The sequence below is a fragment of the Bactrocera latifrons genome, unplaced genomic scaffold (assembly GCF_001853355.1).
Source record: "Bactrocera latifrons isolate USDA-ARS-PBARC rearing strain unplaced genomic scaffold, ASM185335v1 scaffold_96, whole genome shotgun sequence".
Classification (NCBI taxonomy): domain Eukaryota; kingdom Metazoa; phylum Arthropoda; class Insecta; order Diptera; family Tephritidae; genus Bactrocera; species Bactrocera latifrons.
Window position 1 is genome coordinate 267,726 of NW_017537667.1, and position 21,749 is coordinate 289,474.

At 36.8% G+C, this 21,749-nt stretch overlaps 2 protein-coding genes across 9 annotated transcripts in view; one reads left to right on the plus strand and one right to left on the minus strand.

The window, feature by feature from the left end:
* Positions 1-12,692, plus strand: part of LOC108977845 (putative transcription factor capicua) — a 63,997-nt gene extending 51,305 nt beyond the window's left edge. For 5 of the 8 annotated variants that reach the window (XM_018947774.1, XM_018947775.1, XM_018947777.1 and 2 more), the window contains 17 exons: positions 38-789; positions 854-1,060; positions 1,124-1,254; positions 2,451-3,365; positions 3,442-4,592; positions 4,690-4,905; positions 5,053-5,302; positions 5,544-5,801; positions 8,244-8,440; positions 8,501-8,720; positions 8,794-9,036; positions 9,109-9,454; positions 9,542-9,708; positions 9,771-9,866; positions 9,939-10,123; positions 10,904-11,123; positions 11,200-12,692. In XM_018947774.1, coding sequence (XP_018803319.1) covers positions 38-789; positions 854-1,060; positions 1,124-1,254; positions 2,451-3,365; positions 3,442-4,592; positions 4,690-4,905; positions 5,053-5,302; positions 5,544-5,801; positions 8,244-8,440; positions 8,501-8,720; positions 8,794-9,036; positions 9,109-9,454; positions 9,542-9,708; positions 9,771-9,866; positions 9,939-10,123; positions 10,904-11,123; positions 11,200-11,228 — 5,583 coding nt within the window. In that variant the 3' untranslated portion in view covers positions 11,229-12,692. The remainder of the gene's footprint in view (positions 1-37; positions 790-853; positions 1,061-1,123; positions 1,255-2,450; positions 3,366-3,441; positions 4,593-4,689; positions 4,906-5,052; positions 5,303-5,543; positions 5,802-8,243; positions 8,441-8,500; positions 8,721-8,793; positions 9,037-9,108; positions 9,455-9,541; positions 9,709-9,770; positions 9,867-9,938; positions 10,124-10,903; positions 11,124-11,199) is intronic. The other 3 variants (XR_001994069.1, XR_001994068.1, XM_018947779.1) reach the window with 3 other exon arrangements.
* Positions 12,693-19,939: 7,247 nt separating this feature from the next.
* LOC108977870 lies at positions 19,940-21,660 on the minus strand. The gene is made up of 3 exons (XM_018947832.1): positions 21,378-21,660; positions 20,306-20,681; positions 19,940-20,238 (listed from the first exon to the last, which is right to left on the minus strand). Exons 1-3 carry the CDS (start codon positions 21,567-21,569, stop codon positions 20,042-20,044), a joined length of 765 nt encoding a protein of 254 aa, XP_018803377.1. The 5' UTR covers positions 21,570-21,660; the 3' UTR covers positions 19,940-20,041.
* Between the last annotated feature and the right edge of the window lie 89 nt (positions 21,661-21,749).

Below are 21,749 nucleotides of genomic sequence, written 5' to 3' on the forward strand. Positions count from 1 at the left end.
AAYAAATTAAATTACTAAAACTATGCTACAATTACAGTTCAAAACGGTTAAACGGGCAGATTTGCGTCTGCTGCTACCGCCATGGTGGGACGAATTGCGTGAGCTTTCACCTTTTCCACAGCAACACCACACACATGTTTTTGGCACTCATAAGCCAAGCGGTGCACATTCAACGCTGCTCACGTCTCCACATCAACAACGCACTGCCAGCGGCAGCGGTACTTCAGGGTCAGCAACACACAAAACCAGTGCCGGTCACCATCATCCACAATTGAGTTATGCGGCTACACGTTATGACAGCAAAGTTCCGGCACACCTTTCGGTAGCGGGTTCACAACAGCTGCCCGCACACATGACGTCATATAGTGCCGCACAGCAGCATCTGCAAAAGCAAGAAGAGTATTATCGGACGACTGCCACCTCACCCTTCCAAAATGTGGGTGGCAGTGGGCAGTCATTGATTGTGAACGCCCACAATGCGGGAGCGATTGGCAAGATAAATGGCAACGGTAACATGGCCACGACGTCGCTACCCGAAATTGTTGTTTCGCAACAGCAATTGCAGTTGGGTGGCGGCAGCAGCAGCAGCAACCATCAGCTCTCACAATCGCCATCAGATGATCTACAGCGGCGTCAGTCACGGCAATACGATGAATTCGAGTCGGATGATGAATTAAAGGGTGTGCAAATAGATGGTTACACGCTTGGCGATGGCGACCCCGAGAAGCTATCGGCGGGCAGCAAGCGTAGCAGTGTACAGAGTCGCGGCAGCACATCAAGCACCCCAAGGTAACGTCGCAAATAGTGTCAATTATAAAATTTTAATATTTTAGTCATTATACTTGTACGATAGCAGATCTCAAGGAACTACACCGCATCGTTTCAATAAGGGTGATATTGTTCAGTCGGAATCCGGTGTGCGTAAAAAATACAATGGCAAACAATGGCGTCGCCTATGCGGTATGTGCTCCAAGGAATCTCAGCGTCGTGGTTTGTGCTCGCGCCATCTTAATCAGAAAGGCAATGCTTTTCGGCCTAATGGTGCTAATCGATTTCCTCGGTATGTCATATCAATTGCAGTCTTCAATTATATTAATAATATACTGACACTTTCTCATAACAGTGATATGAATAGCCGTTCAAGCAGTAAAACGCAAGTGGATGAAGACACTTCGCGTGACTCAGAAACGTCACCCAACTACCGTGCGGCAGGCCGCTCTGACCAGGAGGAAACTGATGTGGCTAATATTTTAGGTAATATAAACAAAGAGCGGAAAAAATCAATTACAATATCAAATAATTGTATCAGCTTAGTCAGACTATGTTCACACAAAGACTTTTTCTGTCGTCCAAACCGGTTTTTGTGTAGGCCACTGGACGACAAGAAAATACGAAAGTACCGTGTTAGGCTTTGTGTTCGTAACCCTTCATGGTAAGGTAAAATTTAAAGAATGAAAAAAAAATCCGACAGAAAAAAATCAGGATCGTATGAACGAAATAAGGAGATATCAAAAGAGAACATGCAAATAATGAAAAAAAGAGTTGTCGTGTGAATGCGATTAATTTTTACATTACAAAAACTTAAAGTTAAAATATTTAAAGAATGAGAGAATCAAAAAATTGATTCATAATTTCAGTAGTATATCAGTTTTGGAAACTAATCCACATGTAGTGAAGAATAATGGCCATGCGCTGTGTTTATTGTTAAAACCATTCCGCCTGTAAACTGTGATTTTAAATGTTGAGCACTTGAAAACTCACTTTTATTAACAATCAATTTACACCTACAAAAACAAACTCTCCACTCTCCTCCATTCCATGATTTTTCCAACAACTAAAACAATACATGAAATGGACCAGAGAAAAAAGGCGCAACCACATTTTCAAGTACCTGAAGATGAGCATTGATCATATGTAATGCATTGTTGATATTATGACCTTGAGACCTTCCATGTCAGCAGGTAAATTGCAAATGTGCCAAAGAACAAAACCACTAAATAAGAAAAGTGTGAAGTGCAGATTTTCAAGAGGATTCTATAGCGCTGAAATGTGTAGAAAAATATACAAAATATGTGAGATTAGTGTTGAACTGACGTTTAAGGAAACGAAACTAAAACGGCAACTAAAAATCACCACAGAAGCGCGAAAACTGCAACTCATTCTTTATACAAATTTTGAATTTGCACAAAATGCATAAAAATAGTAATTCTTTATAAAATACATAGTGTTAGAAGTGAAATAATATATTTTGAAAAATCAGTTACTTACCTGTGTTCGTTAACTGTATGCGCGAAAATGAATTTAAATATTTTTTTGCCCAGAGATGACGTCGCTGGAAATTTATATCTTCAATGTTTAAGTAATTTTGAAATATGTGCAGTGTTTTTTATTTACTATTATTTTATAGTTTAATTCTAACTTTAAACGTACATTCCACGTATGCTCCACAGTGTCACTGAGCAGTTCTCGTTCGGCCACGCCAAGCTATTCTTCGCCTGTCAACCACGGTACCTCACCGATGAATGTTACCAACTCGCCCGTGCCAGTCGTCTCCAATCGCCAAAATTTTTTCACGCCAATAGGCGGTGGCCCCGTTGTGACAGCGGACGCACAAACAACTAAGTGGAAGCCCGCAGCTAGCCCCATACAATATGGTACAGTGGGCTATTCACAAGTTATACGCCCGGAAACGGTGCGTGCGCAAGGCAACGCTACAGCACCACCGCCACAACAATCGCCCGTCTCTATGGTGATACACAACCAGAACAGTGTTAATGTAGCAGCTGCACAGCTGCCCGGAACCGCTGGCAATATACATCATTCCTCTCTGCACTCAGCGCATCAACAGGTACCGCCACCACTATCTCCAGCACAATCTGCTGTCATGCAGCAGCAGCATCATTTGCAGCAACCGCCACTTGCGCATAGCCATATATCCCTGTCGCCGGGTGGGCCGCCTCCACCGCAACCGATCGTTAGCAGCGCAGTGATTGCACCACCTCGGCCACCTGCTTCTGTGGTTACAAGCGTTGGTCACGCCACCACCAGCGTTATACGGATCTCACCTGCTGCCGCCGCCGCCGCTGCCGCAAATAATGGTTCCACACATGGCAGCACAGTAGCTCCGTCATTGCCGCAATCCTTTCATCCTGTCATAGTCGATCCCACGCAGCTGGTGCCTTTGCTCTCGCCGGCGAGTGGCAATTCATCGTTGCAGACAGGACAACCCACATTGGTTTCGATCAGTAGCAGTTTGGGTGTGGGTGGGAGCAATAGTTCGCTCTTAGCCGCCGCACATCAGCATAATTTGCAACAACAGACGGCAGCGCCACCGATTTCAAATGAAAAGACGATTCCAAAAAACGGCATGTGACACAAACAATCATAATTTTCCAATAATTAATATTAATCGTGTTTTTTTTCTATTATTTTTATAAATAGGATTTCCGCCGGGGTCGATATATCAATGGCAAACGCTGTTGCCCACCATCAGCCAGTCCCCCGTTAAACCGACCAATTTTACAATAGCCGGCATCATACCGCCAACGGCGGAAACACCACCTCCACAACAACAACAGCAAACAACACAAGGAATTAATTTGATAAATCACCATGGTGCGCACAACAATCTCAGCAATCATAGTTTGAGCGTCGGTCATAAAATAACCGCCGATTTAGATTCACCCGAGAAACCGCTGAATTTCTCAACAAGTGATGCGGCCGCCGCCAAGAATAATGCTTTGAATAAAAATAATGGAGCTGGCACATCTAGTAGTAGCGGGGGCAACAGCAGCGTACCACAAGAAGATAACGACGATCAATTAGACGATGATGTATTCGAACCAATGGCACCAGCACAACCCAAGCCGAAGCACGCGCGATTCGCCATCAACAGCAGCAGTGATAGCTATAGATATGGCAGTTCGTCAAAGAATAAATATGGCAATGAGGGTATGGGAGAGGCGAAGACATCAACAGCATCGGGTAATAGCAGTTCGGCGGCCAAGCGACGTTCACAATCGCTCAGCGCTTTACAACAACAGCAACAACAGGCAAAATCAACTGCCGGAGGAGGAACTTGTGCCATTGACAAGGAACCCTCCAGTCCAGAACCGGACAAAATCCGTCGTCCTATGAACGCTTTTATGATTTTCTCTAAAAAACATCGTAAACTAGTTCACAAAAAGCATCCGAACCAAGACAATCGTACTGTTAGCAAAATTCTAGGCGAATGGTGGTACGCTTTGAAACCGGAGCAGAAAGCTAAATATCATGAATTGGCCAGTTCGGTGAAGGACGCCCATTTCAAGATGCATCCACATTGGAAATGGTGTTCGAAAGACCGTCGTAAGTCCTCTAGTTCCGSCAAGGGGGAAACATGTGGAGGGCCTTTGGACATTAGTGACGGCATCGACTTGCCAATACATAGTCCCGGTTCAGCGAGTGCTTCAAGCAACACCGCCATCGATTCTCAAAGTGATATCATACCACTTACAATTGAAGAAACTCTGGGTCAAGTGAAAGAAGAAAAGACAAGTATTAAAGCGGAGTTGGTGCAACCAAACGAAACGCAGCAGTCCGATGATGAGCACGTAAGTTACACGAATTCCTAAAGCATTTATAGGTTTTACTTCATTAATTATTACATCGAAATATGAATATAATATTTAAATATACGTTTCACTGTAGATGTTGGTGGTAGATGAAGCTACAAACAGTAAGCTAAGCAGTAATAGCTGCAATTTAGGATCTCAGCAGCAGGAGTCTGCATTGAAGCAAATAGATTTAAAGTGTCGTGAACGCGTTACCGATTCCGATATAGAGGATGCGGCCTATGATTATAGAAAAACCGTAACGAATGCAGTGAAGAGTGTACAAAGTGAACATTCAGCTGAAAACGAAAAGGTTAATAATGACTCTTCAAAATTAATATTGGTATAACATTTTTTTATTGTTTTTAATATAAGTAAATGTCAATATATAAGTTTTTTTCCTTATTTATTCCACAACTTTACTTTGACATTTAAATAATAATCTCTTATAAATTCAAAGCTCTCAATGTCGAAGGAAGCAAGTATAAAAAATGAGAGTCAAAATAAATCGGAGGAAATGTTGGCGCTCAGCACTTCTGGCAACAACGCGCTTAACGTGAATACTGAACGAGATATTACACTGAAACCGAAACCCATCAAGCCATATGCTTCCAGCATTGAAAGTAGCATTCTTAGTCCACAGCAGCTGCCGAAGTACTCATACAACAGTCCGAAGAACCCAATCGGTGTAACACCATTCCAACCAACAGGCGAGCGCAATAAATTATAAACGAAATACAATTTTGAAAAGCGTTTGCACAGTTCTTATAATTGTTTTTCAAAAGCGTTTTTAATGGAACGCATTTGATTTCGTTGTTCATAAAATTTGAGAGCACTGTTAACGGTGGCGACATGGCATAATGCTTTTCTATTGTATTTTCATGATATGCAACTTTCTCTCATATTTAAATGCCTTAATTTATAACAATATTCGCATTTGTACTCATTTAGGCGGTGCGTTCAAAACCATGCCCATAAGCCCGAAAAGCACAAAGATAGACGAACAGCAGCTGCAACCACTGCATATAAAGCAGGAGGATATCAAGCAAGAGTTGCCTTCGCCATACAAAATGAATGGCGGCGGTGCAAATGTAAATAGCGTATTCACTTTCAATGTACCAATGGGCGCGGCAGCGGGTCTGAATCAAAAGACACAACAGACAACAGGACATCCATTACGCAGTCCTAATACCATGGAGGGTAGTAAAGGTATTCACGAACTCTATATATCTATTATCAGTTCTATAATTTCTATATTATAAAATAATAAGTTGTTATGATTTATCATAAATCTTTTTCAGTTGTTGCTATTGTGTTGTATTTTCGGTTTATATTGACTGCTGTAATTTGATTTTTATTTCGCATTTATTTTAGCTACTTCGTTGATTTTGAATCCTTATCAATCAGCTGTTTGAAAAAAATTTTATAAGTTTCTTAAATCAATATGCCACCACCCATCATTTTGATCATCGTCATAAGCATCCTTAGTATTTCATTAATTGTTACTTAATTTTCAACCAGTTATTAGGTCATGTTTTAAAAGAATCCATCTTCATTTTTATTTATTTTTTTTTCCATATGCAATAGCATTCTTACGTGTTTTCTAGCAAATCAAAAGTTGCTGTCTCTCTCTATTTCTTTCTCTCTCCATCATTCTTCACAACTAACCATTGACCATGCCATGTCTACATGTGCATTAATTGTTTACCAAATCATCATCAACACATACATATATATTTGCATTTCGCGAAAATTAAAATCGGTAATATATGAATGCAGCAAGTCAGTTGTTGGTCGCAAAAGCCACAGAGCGCCGCAAAGATACACGTTCCCAAGCACTTTCTGACGTCGCCGATGATGATGACTACGATGCTTACGAGACCGAAACAGATTTTGATGATATAGAATTCTATACAATACCAAAGTTACGTTTAACCAGCACACCCACAACGCCTAACTGCAGCAGAACACCAACAACGAAAACGTTTTCATCAATTTTGGCTGTGAACACGGTTGAGCCAGTGGCTGATCGGCTGCCACCATTGAAACGTAGACAATTCACTATCGTGCGTTCATTGACACCACAACAACAGCACAACTCACCACATCGTCAGTTGAAATATTTACATCAGCGGCGGGTGGAGACACCGCCTACAGTAATTACACGTGTACCTACACCATTTGGTGTTAATGAGCCTCAATCGCCGAAAATCAGACGAAAGTCGTTGAATGCCTCACCGGCATTACAACAACTCGTGCCAGCTGTGCCCAGTACTGCTCAGTTCGCAATTATTCGTACACACCACCATCACCATCATCATCATCCACATTCCAATCCACACTCGAATTCACATTCATTAAGCTCTACACCGCCACCTTTGTTCTTCAACAAAGGATCTAGGAGCGCAACCATGATATCACCGCTCACTCTGCCTGCGTCTACCACAATATCAAACACCACCAGCTCATCCCTTATATCCTCATCATCAATTCTTACATCCACATCCACCTCAACAACAGTCTCATCCTCTTCGCAAACTGACAAAATTAATGTTTTCCCCTCTCATTGCTCCTCGTATAATGCTAACAATAACAATGATACGTCAATTTTGTCATCTATAACAAAACCGTCGACTCCAACGACAACAACAACGATTGCAAAAAAACTGTTTACAATTAAAAACGGCTGTTTTAATAACAATTCAAATCTCATCACAAATGGTAAAGATGTGTTTAATAAAAACCCAACAACTACCCGCTCCACTATTCTTTGCGACCCGATGGTAATGGAGGCGGTGAAAGATGTGCAGCTTAACGAGAACGATGCGGAGACATCACCTATTGATGCAACTTCCAACATTAAAACACCGGCGATCACAATTCAACAACCACCGACGATGCTGGTGATAACCGATGGACAGCGTTATGCCAGCAGCTCATCTGCTCAGTTATTGCCGCATAAATTGAAGAAGTTGTCAGATGCTGGAAATGGGCCAGCCACATACACCTACGTATTGGCCACCAATAGTAACGCCGGCCCCAACAAAACCAGTGGAACTGTCAATCCAAACGCGTTAAATATTAATTCGAACCCCTCCACACCCATCGCAGTCAAACATTCGAATAGTGTTGCGACCACTTTGCGGCCATTGTCGCTGATCAGCGTGAATTCTTGCAACAAGATTACACTTCCGGCGAACGCACGCATACTCGCCGCAACCTCATGCTCTTCCAATAGCAACCATAGCGGCAATATTGTAGCGATGGGCAATGGCAGCGTAGGAATTGGTGGTGGTGGCAATGCACCGCCAATTGGTAGCACGCTAACGCTATTGAGTACGGCACCAACGCTCACGGCAACYGCTACACGTTTGGGCTGTGGCAGCGGTAATGGCARCAATATCAAGAACAATAACAACAGCATCATTACAATTACTAATGCTACTAACAGCAGCAGCGGCAGCAATAACAACAACAACCTCAATAACATATTCACTTTCAGCAGCAACGACACAATAGCAACAACTAGCGCGACCGCCGCCTTCAATGCTGACGTCAAAAATGGCAGTGGCAGCATCGAGGGCAATGGCGGTGGTAGCACTTCGATTTTAATGTTCAACTCAAATATTGCAACTGTTGTAAATTCCACAGCCAACGCAGCGGCATCTTCGGTGCCTTCGTCACCTGCATCGGTTAGTGTAGCCAACAGCTCGACCACGGGCTCCTGTTTTACCAGCACTCCAGTCATGACGCCGACACAAATACTCGCAACGACGACTTGTGGTAATGGCGGAATCGCAAGCGGCCAGAAGCAAATACTTTTCACAGTCAACAATATGTTAAATCAGGTGAGTTTCTAAATATAACCAAGTAAAAATAAAAATAATAAAAGTAAAATATTTTTCCAGGTCGCTCTTCTGCCAATGCCACAACTAACAGAATCAGTAGGCAGTATCGCCGGCGCCGGCAATGTTTCTTGTGGGCCAATTAAGCCAACTCCCATCTCTTACCCCAATTACAAGAAGAACAATGGCCAAACGACTTACGGTGTGAATACAAATATAAGTGGTGGCAGTGCTTTATCAAATACCAACAATAACAACGCTATTTTACTACACAATTATACTGGTTTGTGTGCATTTATACTGTATTTTTAGATATACATATTTTATATTTTATATTTAATTTTATCCCTTGACAGAGTCTACACCAAAATCACCGTCTTGCAAATCATTACCCACCACTCCGAAATCGGCGTGCTTGTCTTCAGCTTTCGCAATGAATCCACCGGACTCGGCTGGTAAACGCAGCACAGATAGCAGCTCAACCTCAGCTTTGGACGCCGAGGATGAGCAGAATGACATTGGTGGCAGACAGCAATTCATTTTAGCACCAACACCTGCGCAACTGGGACGTGCGAAATTTCCGCGACGTAAAAATTTTTGTATGTACTAACCAGTACTTAGCTTATTTTCTTAATACGTCTATATTATTTCATATTCTAAAACAATTACAGCATCAAACAACGCAGCTGGCGAAAATAGCAATAATAACACATTTGCTTCAACCGTCCTGATGGGGTGCAACTCTATGAAGAACTTGAATTCGCCTATTATGGTGGACTCATCATCGCCGATTATTGGTAATGTGAACACGGTTGTCAGTTCTATGACATCAGCGCTGCCCACACCCACCTCSTCAACGAACACGCCCAACAGCGATGAACAAATGCCTACCACACCATCGGCAGTTAATAGCAATAGCAGTGCCGGYAGCGTGAATGATTTAAGCGGTGTGTTGAACCCAAAGTCGCCGTTAAAATCAGCATCAGCGACCAAAAAGAAAAACGATGACATGGATAAGTGAGTGCCGTTCCATGGAAAATCAAAATTTTATAAATACTTAAATTTCTTATATAAATATATATATATTTTGTTCTACTTAAGTAGCRTCCTAAAACAAGTTGATTTTGAGAAGAAATATCAAGCATTGCCACAGTTCAAACCAGAGGATTGCCTATCTCCCAGCGCCATCGCAGTGCCATCATCGCCACGCGTCTACGGCACTAATTATCGAAAGAAAAATCCACCACAGCCAATTGTGCCCCCAAAAAAGCGTGAGTAACAATTTGGCATTAAAGCACACTGATTAAAAGCATTAAACAATTTTTATTTACAGTCGTGTGTGAGGATGAATCAGCCCTTGAGACAGCATCCTTGCCATCAACGCCGTCACAGCGTTTCTTCGGGCCCGATTTCAATATTGAACAGCTAAGTAAGTACTAAACCAGTTACTGGCATATTAAGTATATGCGGGTTTTTCATGTTGAACTTGATTTAATTATAGATTTGGAGAATTCCGATGAGACAGATCGTTCGCCCCGCACTCCACAAACACCTTTACAAAGTGCACGATCCGATGCGAGCGAGAAGGGTCATCGTAAAGTATTGGAAATACGTCGGAAGTTTGTTTACCAACTTTTCAACGAACACGGCATGTTTCCATCAACTCAAGCTACAATGGCTTTTCAGGTATGCAACATGAAGACATACTAATTTATTGCATTGATAAAAAAAGTCTTGCGGTATTTTCGCTAGTTGGCGCTGAGAGCTCGTAGTTTTAGTTTTATTCGTCGCATCGTAGCAGTCATCAAACCGTTATAAACCATTTGAAGAAGCTTGGAGTCACTAAGAAATTATGAACGATTGAAAATTCAATAAAAAATACCGCAAAACTTTTTTGACAACCTATTATATGTATGTACATTGAAATCTCTCGATGTGTTTTTTTAAACTCCGAACGGGGTTTATTAAGTTTACCACGAAGTTTGTAACACCCAGAAGAAAGCACCGCAGATCCTATAAAATATATGCATAAATGATCAAAATGAGTAGATTTAGACATATTCGTCAGTCTGTTCTTCTGTCTGTATATACGCGAACTAGTCAATGCGATTTTGAGATATCGATCTCATATTTTGCACCCACCCCTTTGTCCCAAAGCAGCTGCTCAATTTTTGGAACCACCGATATTGGACCCCTTAACATTTAGCTGTCATACAATCTGAACGCGTTTGTATGGGAAATTTTTTCATTTGACGAGATATTTTCACAAAGTTCGGCACGTGTTGATGCCTAAAGCAAGAAATTATTCAGATCGAGTCACTAACATCAGTCATAGATAATAATTGTTCTGTCACGTTCTTATAGGGAATWTTTTGTATTTGTGAAGGATATTATAGCTTTGGTACAACCGCAGTTAAAGCTTTTTCTTCTTTTTTTGTTTTGTTCACCTGCTATCTTTCTTTTTAGAAAAAGCACATCGATGTATTTCCGCGAAAACAAGATCTCCAATTGAAAATACGCGAAGTGCGCCAAAAGTGCATGAGCCAGGCTGGATTCACACCACACTCGGCCGGTCCTATGACACCATCCGCTGAAACCAGTCTGTCCACAACTTCGGCAACAATAACAACAAACACAACTATAGCAACAACAACGCTAAACCAGAACTATGGGAGCGGAGAAAATTGTAATGCGAGCAAATTTTAAATCCATGTCCACAATATTTGACCGAAGATCTACTATTGTTTTTTATTTCTCTTTAGACGCGCAATCACAATCAAATGACGAATAATTAAGTAAAGCTTCCCTGAATACGCAGCTCGTGTGAAGAGCTGATAGTATTAAAAACACAATAACAACTATGGTTCATATTTCTTAGAAAAAGAGAAAGTTAATGGGAGAGTTCAGTACAATCAAATTCAAATTCAGTGTGCCATGGCATAATGTAATTATGCAATTTATGCATATAACCATAATATATGCCATCAAGAGCCGTAAGTAAGTAACATTTGCAACCGCAAAGAGGGGAAGTTTTTAATGCCAATCTAAGAAATATTTGATCATATAMAAAGGAAAGTAATTGCCTTTGATATACCAGATGAACTGCGTGACAGTGTAAAAGTTCTGTGACAATGATAATGTATTATTGTTCGAAAACGATTTGATTACCTCTTTGGGAAAGTTTATACATTTATGTTATATTTGGAGAATTCATAGAAGACATAAATTGATAAAAAGATAACCGTTTAGTATAAGCAATAAGACACGCGACCTGGCAACAACAACATACAACACGATTGCGGTTTGTTGCAACGATACACCAACAACGCCAGCAAAGAATTACCAGCATTAATTAATTGATAAACGCATACGCCAAGCCTAGAAAACTGAAATGAAATGGATTCGAAAAGCGATTGTATTAAGAGAATCACAAAATGAACAGCACAGTAAAGAAACACACAGTAAATTGATTTAGCACACATATAATGCAAACACTTTAAAACATATATAACTAATCCCAATTAATTAAAGCTTAAATAGTTTTTAATTTTAAAACGCATCAATAAACAATATTGCAAAGCATACAGGATAGAAATAAACCTTTATTCAAGCATATAATCAATGTAATGAATTCAAATAAGTGAATAATGAATTAACCGATTGTATTAGTACACTCAAACAACAAACAAAGAAAACCGATAGAAAGAAAAAAAACAAATAAAGAAGTACAGAAAATAAATAATTAATTATTAACTAAGTAGCCTTTGCAGGTTAGTGGGTGAAGTGAACTCAAATTTTAAATTTAATTAAACTAATTATAGATGAAACTTAAAGATGTCTTAAACATAATGTTAACACATTTAATAAATTGCTACAAGCGGCACACGGTGAAAATTATAYAAACTTGGCAAACATGCTTACACGCAGAGATATAATAACGAAGTAGCCCATTCAAGACACAAATATTATTATTTTGTTCAACATTTTAAAACAGCACATAAGCAAACAAGTAAGTGCATGCAAATATTTTATTAAACACAAACACATACATATATACACCCATACAGTTAAAAGTATTGGTAATTGAGCGAACGTAACCTATAATTACTTTGATGCCTCCTGCATACTCTCGGCRTTCGTCTTACGACTATGCAGTTTATTTTACATAATAATTGTACACGATTACAATTTATAACATTATGTTAGTTGTAAAAACATTGAAACATAAATTGAAGTAAAACTCCATGTAAATCAAGCAAACATTTATTTATTTATTTCATCGTAAGAATAAGCCGCCAGCACAAAGCATATACTTTTCTTTTATTATTTTAAAAACTTGTAATTTGTTTCAAAATCCCGCTACTTCCCGCTCCACAGTCCACACAATTATTTACACCTGCCTATGTCTTCTTTACTCAACCACCTCCCTTGCTTTTCAAGCGCCGTTTTATACACACTTTGTATTTTAACTGAAATTTTATTTAAACAAAAAAATTTATTGAATTTTAATTTATGATTTTAACATTTATTTTATTTATTTTAAGTACAAAATTTGAAAACAATACAACCATGTATTTTCCTTGCACACTGTAACTCGAGGTGAATGAATGAATTTGTGTGTAATGAAGCATACGCTATAGTTTTAATACAATTTTATATTTATTAGGTTATTTCGATATCGTTGGCGGCCTTATGGTTATGWAGTACGTAATATAACTAACCCTCAACCAAATCGAGGCAAAAGTTTTTCTTTATTATTTTAAGCAATTATTATGCGACTTTCTTGAATTTGTAAAAATCGTTMTTTGCAGGAAAATATTACAAATTTGCTTATAACTTAATTGAACCAACCCAGATGTGCTCATTGAAAATTATACAAATTAATTTCAATGATTTTTAAATATTTGCTTTAATGCGCCACTTTAAAATGCGCCCCTTCGCTTACAGCACTGAAATGAGATATGTAAAGCAAACACGCATACGTACATATGTTTGTAAACACAAATGTGAGCGACTGCCGTCTTCCACTTACAATATTGCAATATTACAAATATTGTTTTAATTTTTTTTTTATTTTAAACATATGTGCATTAATATCTTATACTTAAATACATAAAAACAAACCTTACTTTTTGTGCTTTTGTAATTTCTACTAAAAAACAAACTATTTAGGCAAATGTTTTCAACCAGTTTTTAGTAATGTTTAAACTTAACTCGTTTGAAATTACTTTTTGCGGCAACATTTCGAAAGAAGATTTTTCAAGTTTTCAAATATGTTGATTTTCACGTTTTGTTAGAAACTTCTGGTAAATATATACATATTTATTTGCATGCATTCAAGACTGTATGACAAATATTTTTTTTATTGATTATGCATTGTAGTAGTTATTATTTATGAAACACTTACAAATATGCATGCATACTCGTATTTGAACACGCATACCGTGTACGGATTTCTTTCGAAATTTTGTTTTGTAGTTAAGTTAATATTTTAGTTATCTTACTTTTCCAATGGTTTCTTTTTAATAAGTAAATAATTTGCAAAATATACTAAAGTCTCAAATACTAATGCCAACAAACATATTGTTAATTAATATATACACATAAAACTATCGCTATGTAGTAATTTTTTTTTTATTATTTCTAAGAAAGAAGAAAAATGTATTATCTTAAAATGTTTATATAAAGCAGCGCAAGTGCATATGCTTTAGTATCGTAAATTACAAAGCAAAGCTGTATGTTTAATCTTTTCTATACCCCATCATAATTATAAATATACATATAGTATATAAAGAAAATGAAACAAGTAGTGCATATACAAATTATAAATGTGTTTTAGAATGTTAAATAAATTTTGATTTTATGCAGAAAATAATTTTTTATGTTATTGTTTTATTTTAGCCGTTTATTTACTTATTCGAAGCTTAGCAATACTCCCGGAGACAAATTACCGCATTTCATATATATTTTTATATTTGTTTAATTGTAAAGTTTTGAGCTTCTCCAGCGCACTTTGTTTGTCAAAAAATTGAAAAACAATTTGATGAATTTGTTATAAAAATCCGTTATTATGCTCAGTCATTACATAATATAGTATGCACATTAAAAAATAATTATTTTATATAATATCCAAAGACACATGCAAAACTCTAAAAGCGCGAAGACATCCCAAGGTTTCAATTCATAATAGGAATTTGAAATACATTCTTAATTTTTTTTAAGCTTGCTGTTTCCCATAACCCCATTTTACAAACTGTTTTTGAAATAATCTCTACGTTACATACATATAYGAAACATATAATAAACTCAAGAAAATGTGCCAAGCGGAGAAATACAAATACAAGTACGATGTAATAATGAAGAATTTTCTAAATAWTAATAAAGAAATAAAATTTCAGAGAACTGGTAGATGAATATAAAAAACACAMTCAAATATAACGCGATTGTATTAGCAATACTAAAAATCAATGTAGAAACGATTAAGCCACTAAATAACACAAATAATTTKTAAATAAACTATTTCACTTGGATCGTCAGCAAAAAACGGCAGATGTGGTTGGTATAAAAAGTTGTATAATCTTGCAAACTGTTTAGCTTTCAGTGTTGATTTAAGGGGAGAGTAAACCACTTTTACTTTTTGAGATTTTTTTATGAAATGTTTAAACCTATTTTTTAAATCAATGKCACATTATTGTATAGCTGACTTTGAAGAATATTCTGGCAGCTATTACTCAAGAGTATCTCGAAAAAAGTTGAACCACGTGGTCATCCGAAATCAAAACATCAAGTTCAGTCATTAGCTAATAATTTTTTCCGGGTAACACCGTGAGGGTTTTTTAACATTTCCGAAAGCATGAGGAATATTTTTGAAGAGAAAACGCAATTATTTGTTAAAACCCCGGCTAATTTGATATTGTATAAGAATGTCATCAAGAAATTTAAAAGTAATTTTCCGAYGTTACCTCGTCAAATATGTGCAGTTGTTTTGAAGTTATGTAGAGCGAAATACTAGTAACTTCGTAAATGTTACGCCAATACACCCTTTCCTATACACCCCTCCCTTTCTAATTGACGATCTAAGAACGCCCATAAATTATTTTTCCTTTAAAGTTTGTTATTTTGTCCTTCGGTTTTGATGGGTTACAACTATGAATTTATTTTTTTTTTATCATTTTAAAATTCTTCAGCACTAGTCTATATGCGTTCATTTAGACAAAATATAAATTAAAAATAAAATTAAAGACCCTACTGCACGTAAATTATTCTACATATATGTGAAAAAAAGCTAATTTTCATTCCTTGTATTAACTTCTGATCTGCCGCCTAAAATTTCCGTATGTTAGATRTGCATGTTAGTATGTATGTATATACATACATTTAATTGATGAGAAAACGGAATAGTTTAATAATATTTAAAATCACCATAGCCTACATAATATTGTAAACGCTATTGTGATTGTCAGATATCACTGCAAATCTCCGAAAGCTATCTTTTGAACACATTGGGTTTTTAAATAAAAATGTATGCGAATTTCTCTCCCCCGAATAGCTTTAAAACTACATGCATAAATGAATATGATTTCTTAACGTTTCGCTATATTTTTGTTTGCTGATTGAACAGGACAAAAATAACAAAAATTCAGTGATAAGAAGCAAACAACAACATAAATTATACAATGTTTACAAAATTAAAATTATATAAAAATACAAAACTTTCTGAAACCAACTCATACTAAAAAAAACAATTAACTCATAATAACTTACACATGCACATATCTGTATGTATGTATAAATATATAAATAATATTTAAATATAATTGATTATAAATAATGCGAGTGCGCTGTACAAGAAAACCAAACCAAAGCAAATTACAAAACTTTTGGCAACAACCCTTTTGGATATGACGAAAAACAAAAACAACATACATGACTGCATACACACACATATACATACAGTATATAAGTAAATGTTACAAAACAAAATTCCAATGAAAACTGACTCTATTTAGCAAGACAAAAGCAAGAAGTGTGAAAAAACACAAAACAAAACCGCGTTTCGGACTCAAAATTCTAAAATTCAGGTATTACGAAGATAGTCTTGAACTGTAAATCAAGGAAACATAATTATGTAATTTAAATGTAAGTGAAAGTGAGTAAATAAATTAAAACTAGAACAAAAATTAAGCAAATATTTAGATACATCGTTTTACAAAAACCAAATATGAATTTTAACAAAATGTTTCCATGAAATAAAAACGATTAATATTAAGCATGAATTAATTACCAGCAAACAATTTTGTGACAAAATAAAAATTAATGAAAAAGTAAATAAATAAGTATGGTTTGTTACGTTTATAGGATTTGAGAAATGTAATAAAATTCGTATATTTTCTTTTTAGCTCTTAAAGCCTATATCCACTCTTAACTTACTCAATAACTTAATGTTTGGAAACATGAAGTGTTATACCACTTATGTATATTTATTTTAAAATCCCCTCATGAGTTGAAAAATCGTTGGCTTGTTGACTCGCCACTTAACCGAAAATCCTATCCTTTYTATTAAATTTTATTAAAGTACTAGACTTACCCAGTTATTGGTAACTAAAGAGTACTGATAACTGTGACATTGCCGGAAAGTTTCAATGTAGACAGTTTTCGAAGCTGGCGTTCACTAATATTATTGAGACAATGTTTTTTTACCGTTATTTGTTCTTTTTTTACAAAAGTTGTTACCCAAAACGAAAAACCGAAATATCTATGAGCGGCTTCACTTGTTCTTATTCGCAATTGCAAGGTACTTCATTTCCCCTCGACAGCGTCGCGAATATTTTTAAATATAGTTAAACCTATTTTAGCTTTAATCAAATCCAGTTTAGTTGGTTATTACATAAACACTCATACAAATGTACATATACTTTTAAAATATTGCACAAACGAAACTTAACCAATATACGTACATGAAAGTAWAATAATTGCATAAATAATTGAAGAGCGACGTAATGATGTGCATTTTAAAAATGAAAGCAGTGAGTGTTAGGAAGTGCATAACCTCACTTAAATTTATAAATGCATAATACGAAAGAAAAAATAAACAAAAAAGTAAATAAATAAAATAATATGTATGTGAAGGTAGTGAAAATATATGTATGTATATTATCTTGAATTGAACTTTAAATGRCTACATAAACAAGAAGACAGACAAAAGAAAAACATATTTGGGGCGTTCACAACCTGTCTTAAAGCATCGTAAAGTCGTAAAATTTTAAATTTTTACACTTGTATACATAAAAATTAGGGTTTTCACATGTCTCTTAAAGTTATAAGTTATGACGATTCGAAAACATAGTATTGAGAATTGTAAATGCGTAAACTCATTTTTGTATGTAAACCAACAACAATTTTTTTTTTTAAACAAGTGTAAAAATTTAAAATTTTACGGCTTTACGATTTAAGACAGGTTGTGAATACCCCAATTGATTTAGAGTCAAGGTCATGTACATTTTTTAAATTTGTGATGTTTTGGCAAAAGCTATTATTTCTAAAAGAAATTAAAGAAWCTAATTACTGAGCATATTACGTTGATAAACGAAATGCAAAATTACCGAATGTGTTTGTCCCCAAGTGCACCGAAATGTGTCTAAATTTGCAAGCATCTTTYTTTAGATCTACATTAACATTCATACATACAAATTTAGTATTTCTAAATTCAATATGTGTAAGACTACTGTCAAAGCAGAATTATTGCCATGAATGTAAATTGTGAAAAAAACAACAACAGTTATGCATAATTACAAATATTGCATAGCATTATACATACATACATACATATATATGAAATAACTAGTAAAAAAAGAATGAAAGTAAAAAAGTAAAATAATAATGAAAAAGTTTATATATATTATTACAAATACGAGATACTTAAATATAAAATTTATTCTAAAAAAGAAACGATTTTTAATTGCTTATTATTTAATCTTCTTCTTTTTATTTACTGGCGTAGACCCCGCTCACGCGGTTGTAGCCGAGTTAACAACAGCGCGTCAGTCGTTTCTTCTTTTCTCAAGGTGGCGACAATTCCAAGCGGAGGATGGAGTGTAGAAAGTGAAGAAAGTTCTCTGATGACTTGGGAGTGGCCAGAAACGTTATTTTACTCATGACTCAAGCAGGTCACGAATTCCGATCCTAGACCAAGTATCCTCTGAATGGCCAGAAAACATCTGTTTGAAGGCGAGCTAAATTGAGAAGGCGAAACATCCACTCCACAGGGTTGTRCGCTGGGTTTGGGACCCGCCACGTAAAAAACACTACCAATGAAAAGTATTATTTAATCACTTTTGCAAACAAAACTCACACATCGTGTAGACGTCAACAATTCCCCTGTTTCTGGCGGAGTGTTTTGAAAAAAGAATGAAGCTATTGCCCGTCTTTCTTTAGCGGGGAAGAAAGATTCCCTATAAAGATTTTTTTCTTACAATATCACAGCTCGTGTGCACATATTGAAACGATTAAGGCCGAGAGATGCATTCAATAGCAGTATGCTTACGGTAAAACAGTTCCATAAAGCATTATGAGCTCAAATAAAATATTTAAAAGTAGATAACTCAACACAGGTAACACCTGCAAACCTATTAACAATAATAAAATAATTTGTATTGCCATAAAATCTGTTACAAGGTTTACAATACGAGGACAAAGGTTCGAAAAGAAAAAAGTATCGTTAGTTTTTATTATATGTAATTTGTATGCAGTGTCTACATACATATCTAAAATAATCTTGTGAGTGAGGGAGTTGTGTACAGATAGTTGCGGTTGCAGCAAGGGCCGATGAATGAGAGRCTCCACTCTCGTGTGGTGCGCATGCCGAAACGCATCGGGAAATGCCACCAGCTAAAGCAAGAAATTCATCGTTCAATAGTGCAGTTAAACTGAAAGTGATTCGATATATTCTCCAAATGAAACCCCGCCGTCGGTCAATTGGTAATTTTCTGGCTCATCTGAGGCAAGCCGCTTCTTCAGTGGCACGCTGTCAACATCCAATAAAGAAGAATTATTGAAGAAAAAAATATCACTGTGGAATAAGTTTTTAATAGCAAAACGACAAAATCTACGCAAACAAACAATTGTTCTGTGAAACTGGGGTTAAAACTTGGCCAAAGTGTACCCGGAACATGTTTAAGCGTGTATTCTCTTTGATTGAAAATATTGGATCTTCGAGCAAGATTCTGTCTCAGCACCCATGGGAAAAAAAGAAGGGCTTAAAATCAAAATTTCYGGTTTCATAACCGCAGACGATTAKCCATCGAGAAGTCCRGATTTGAATCCATTGGACTACAAATTATGGGCAAAGTTAGAAAACATCACCTGCCGAGTACCCAATAGAAATTTGGAGTCTCAAAAAATATTTGATTCGAATTGCGTTGCCAGTACCAATAGAAACTGCGYGCGCTGCTATTGCTCAAACACCGAATCGTTTGAGGTCTTGTGTTAAAGCAAAAGGGACCATTTCGAATAAAATTTAGTATATCAATAAAATTTATTTTATATAGTTTAATTTTTGTAACGATCTGAACWTGTAACAGAACTTTTGGCAGGGCAYACTTAGTCCTAATTTTCATTTATATCGCCATAATCTGGTACCTCATCGTTGAAATTGTCCTCCACGGAATATACATCCGGACGATAGACATTTGGAGAGTCAGTAGTTGGGAAAGCAATACTGATATCAGCGCAATTAACAAAGGTTTCCTGCGGTCCACAACCCAAAGCGCCTGTACCATTTCCACAAGGACCCCAGTTATTGCCTGAAATAGTGATATAGCGGATATTCAATTAGGTCTTGCGAATGATTATCTTCGCTTTTGAGCTTACCACCGGTATAAGTCCAACGCAGCACACAATGCTCGCAATTCAATTGTTCGGGCCAAACAAGGTCTGCAACAATCAAACCTCCTGTGCTACCAATGTATAGACGATCAGATCCATCTACAAAACGTAGTGAATATTTCGCGAAACAGTTTTCGGACTCGTCGCCGAATTCACTCAGATTGCAAAGATCAAAATGGAAGTAGCCCAAGTGATTGGTGGTGATGCGTACACCTACACTAGCTGTGTAGGAGTCACGAAATTCTTTGGTTATCACACCCGAACCACCATAATAACCGCCGATTTCGTTTGCTCTCGGCATGGACATTGCATAATTATCACCGCAAAGTCCACATTTACCATTGTTTTCTTCCCATTGAACCTAGAAAGATCGATCCGAGAAGAACTATGAAATTTCAGCACTAAGATCAGAATTCAGTCCAACTTATGCATATTCCGCTCATTATTCATGAAAGTATGGATTAGTAGTGCTCAAAGCTTCAGCTCTTCAATTTAGGATAACTATTGCTCCACTTCTCTAACATTCTACGATTTACTCATTTAGGGCGGAGTGTTCCTGTTGTTTTTGTAGCGGCAGAAAACATGTCCGAAGTAATTAGTAGGGATACTGTTGAGTTGACAGGGTTCGTTCCTTCGTCTTCGTTCATGTTACGTATACCCGACTGTTACCTCTGATCGCAACTATGTGAGCAAATTCAAAATCGTTTTCTGTCCATGCCGAATATTTATTTGTTATAATCGAATTGGAATTATTCGACAAATGAACGGTCTTCAAATATCTTCTGAACATTTAACAGAAAATTATGTGTGTGGGAAATACACAGACGTCTTACCAACGCTTGCCAAGGTCACCGCTGTTAACATAAAGTTTTTATGTAAATTACCATAAATAACTATAAAACACCTATGCTCTACAGGTCTTTCTCAAATATGGAAAAAGTAATACTCTTCAAAATATCGRGAACTTAACGAAGTAAAAATTACACTAAACCACATCTCACCTTACTTGATTTCTTTCTTATAACCCCCTAAGCTTAGAATAAACTGTTTTCCTTACCGACATACCACCGCAATTCAAGCCATTATCATCATAGTTCGTGGGYGCTGTAGAATYGTAGCGCCAGCGGGAAGAACGACCCGGCGGATCCAGCAACATGCCATGTCCAGACACCAAACCGTTATAAATGCATGCTAAACTAACAAGCGCGAAGCTAAAGAGAAACCTCTGTTTGTAGAAAGACATTAGCATGAAGTTCACACAACCTATTGAAGAAACAAACAGAATATCCCGCGAACTGAATATTTACRCTTGGCAGAATTAAGACAATAGTTGTGGAAGAGTATTTCTGAGACATATTTATAGATGACAATAATTTTTATGAGGCCAATCACATTATCAGCGGCCCTTTGGCTGTTAATGCTGATAAAA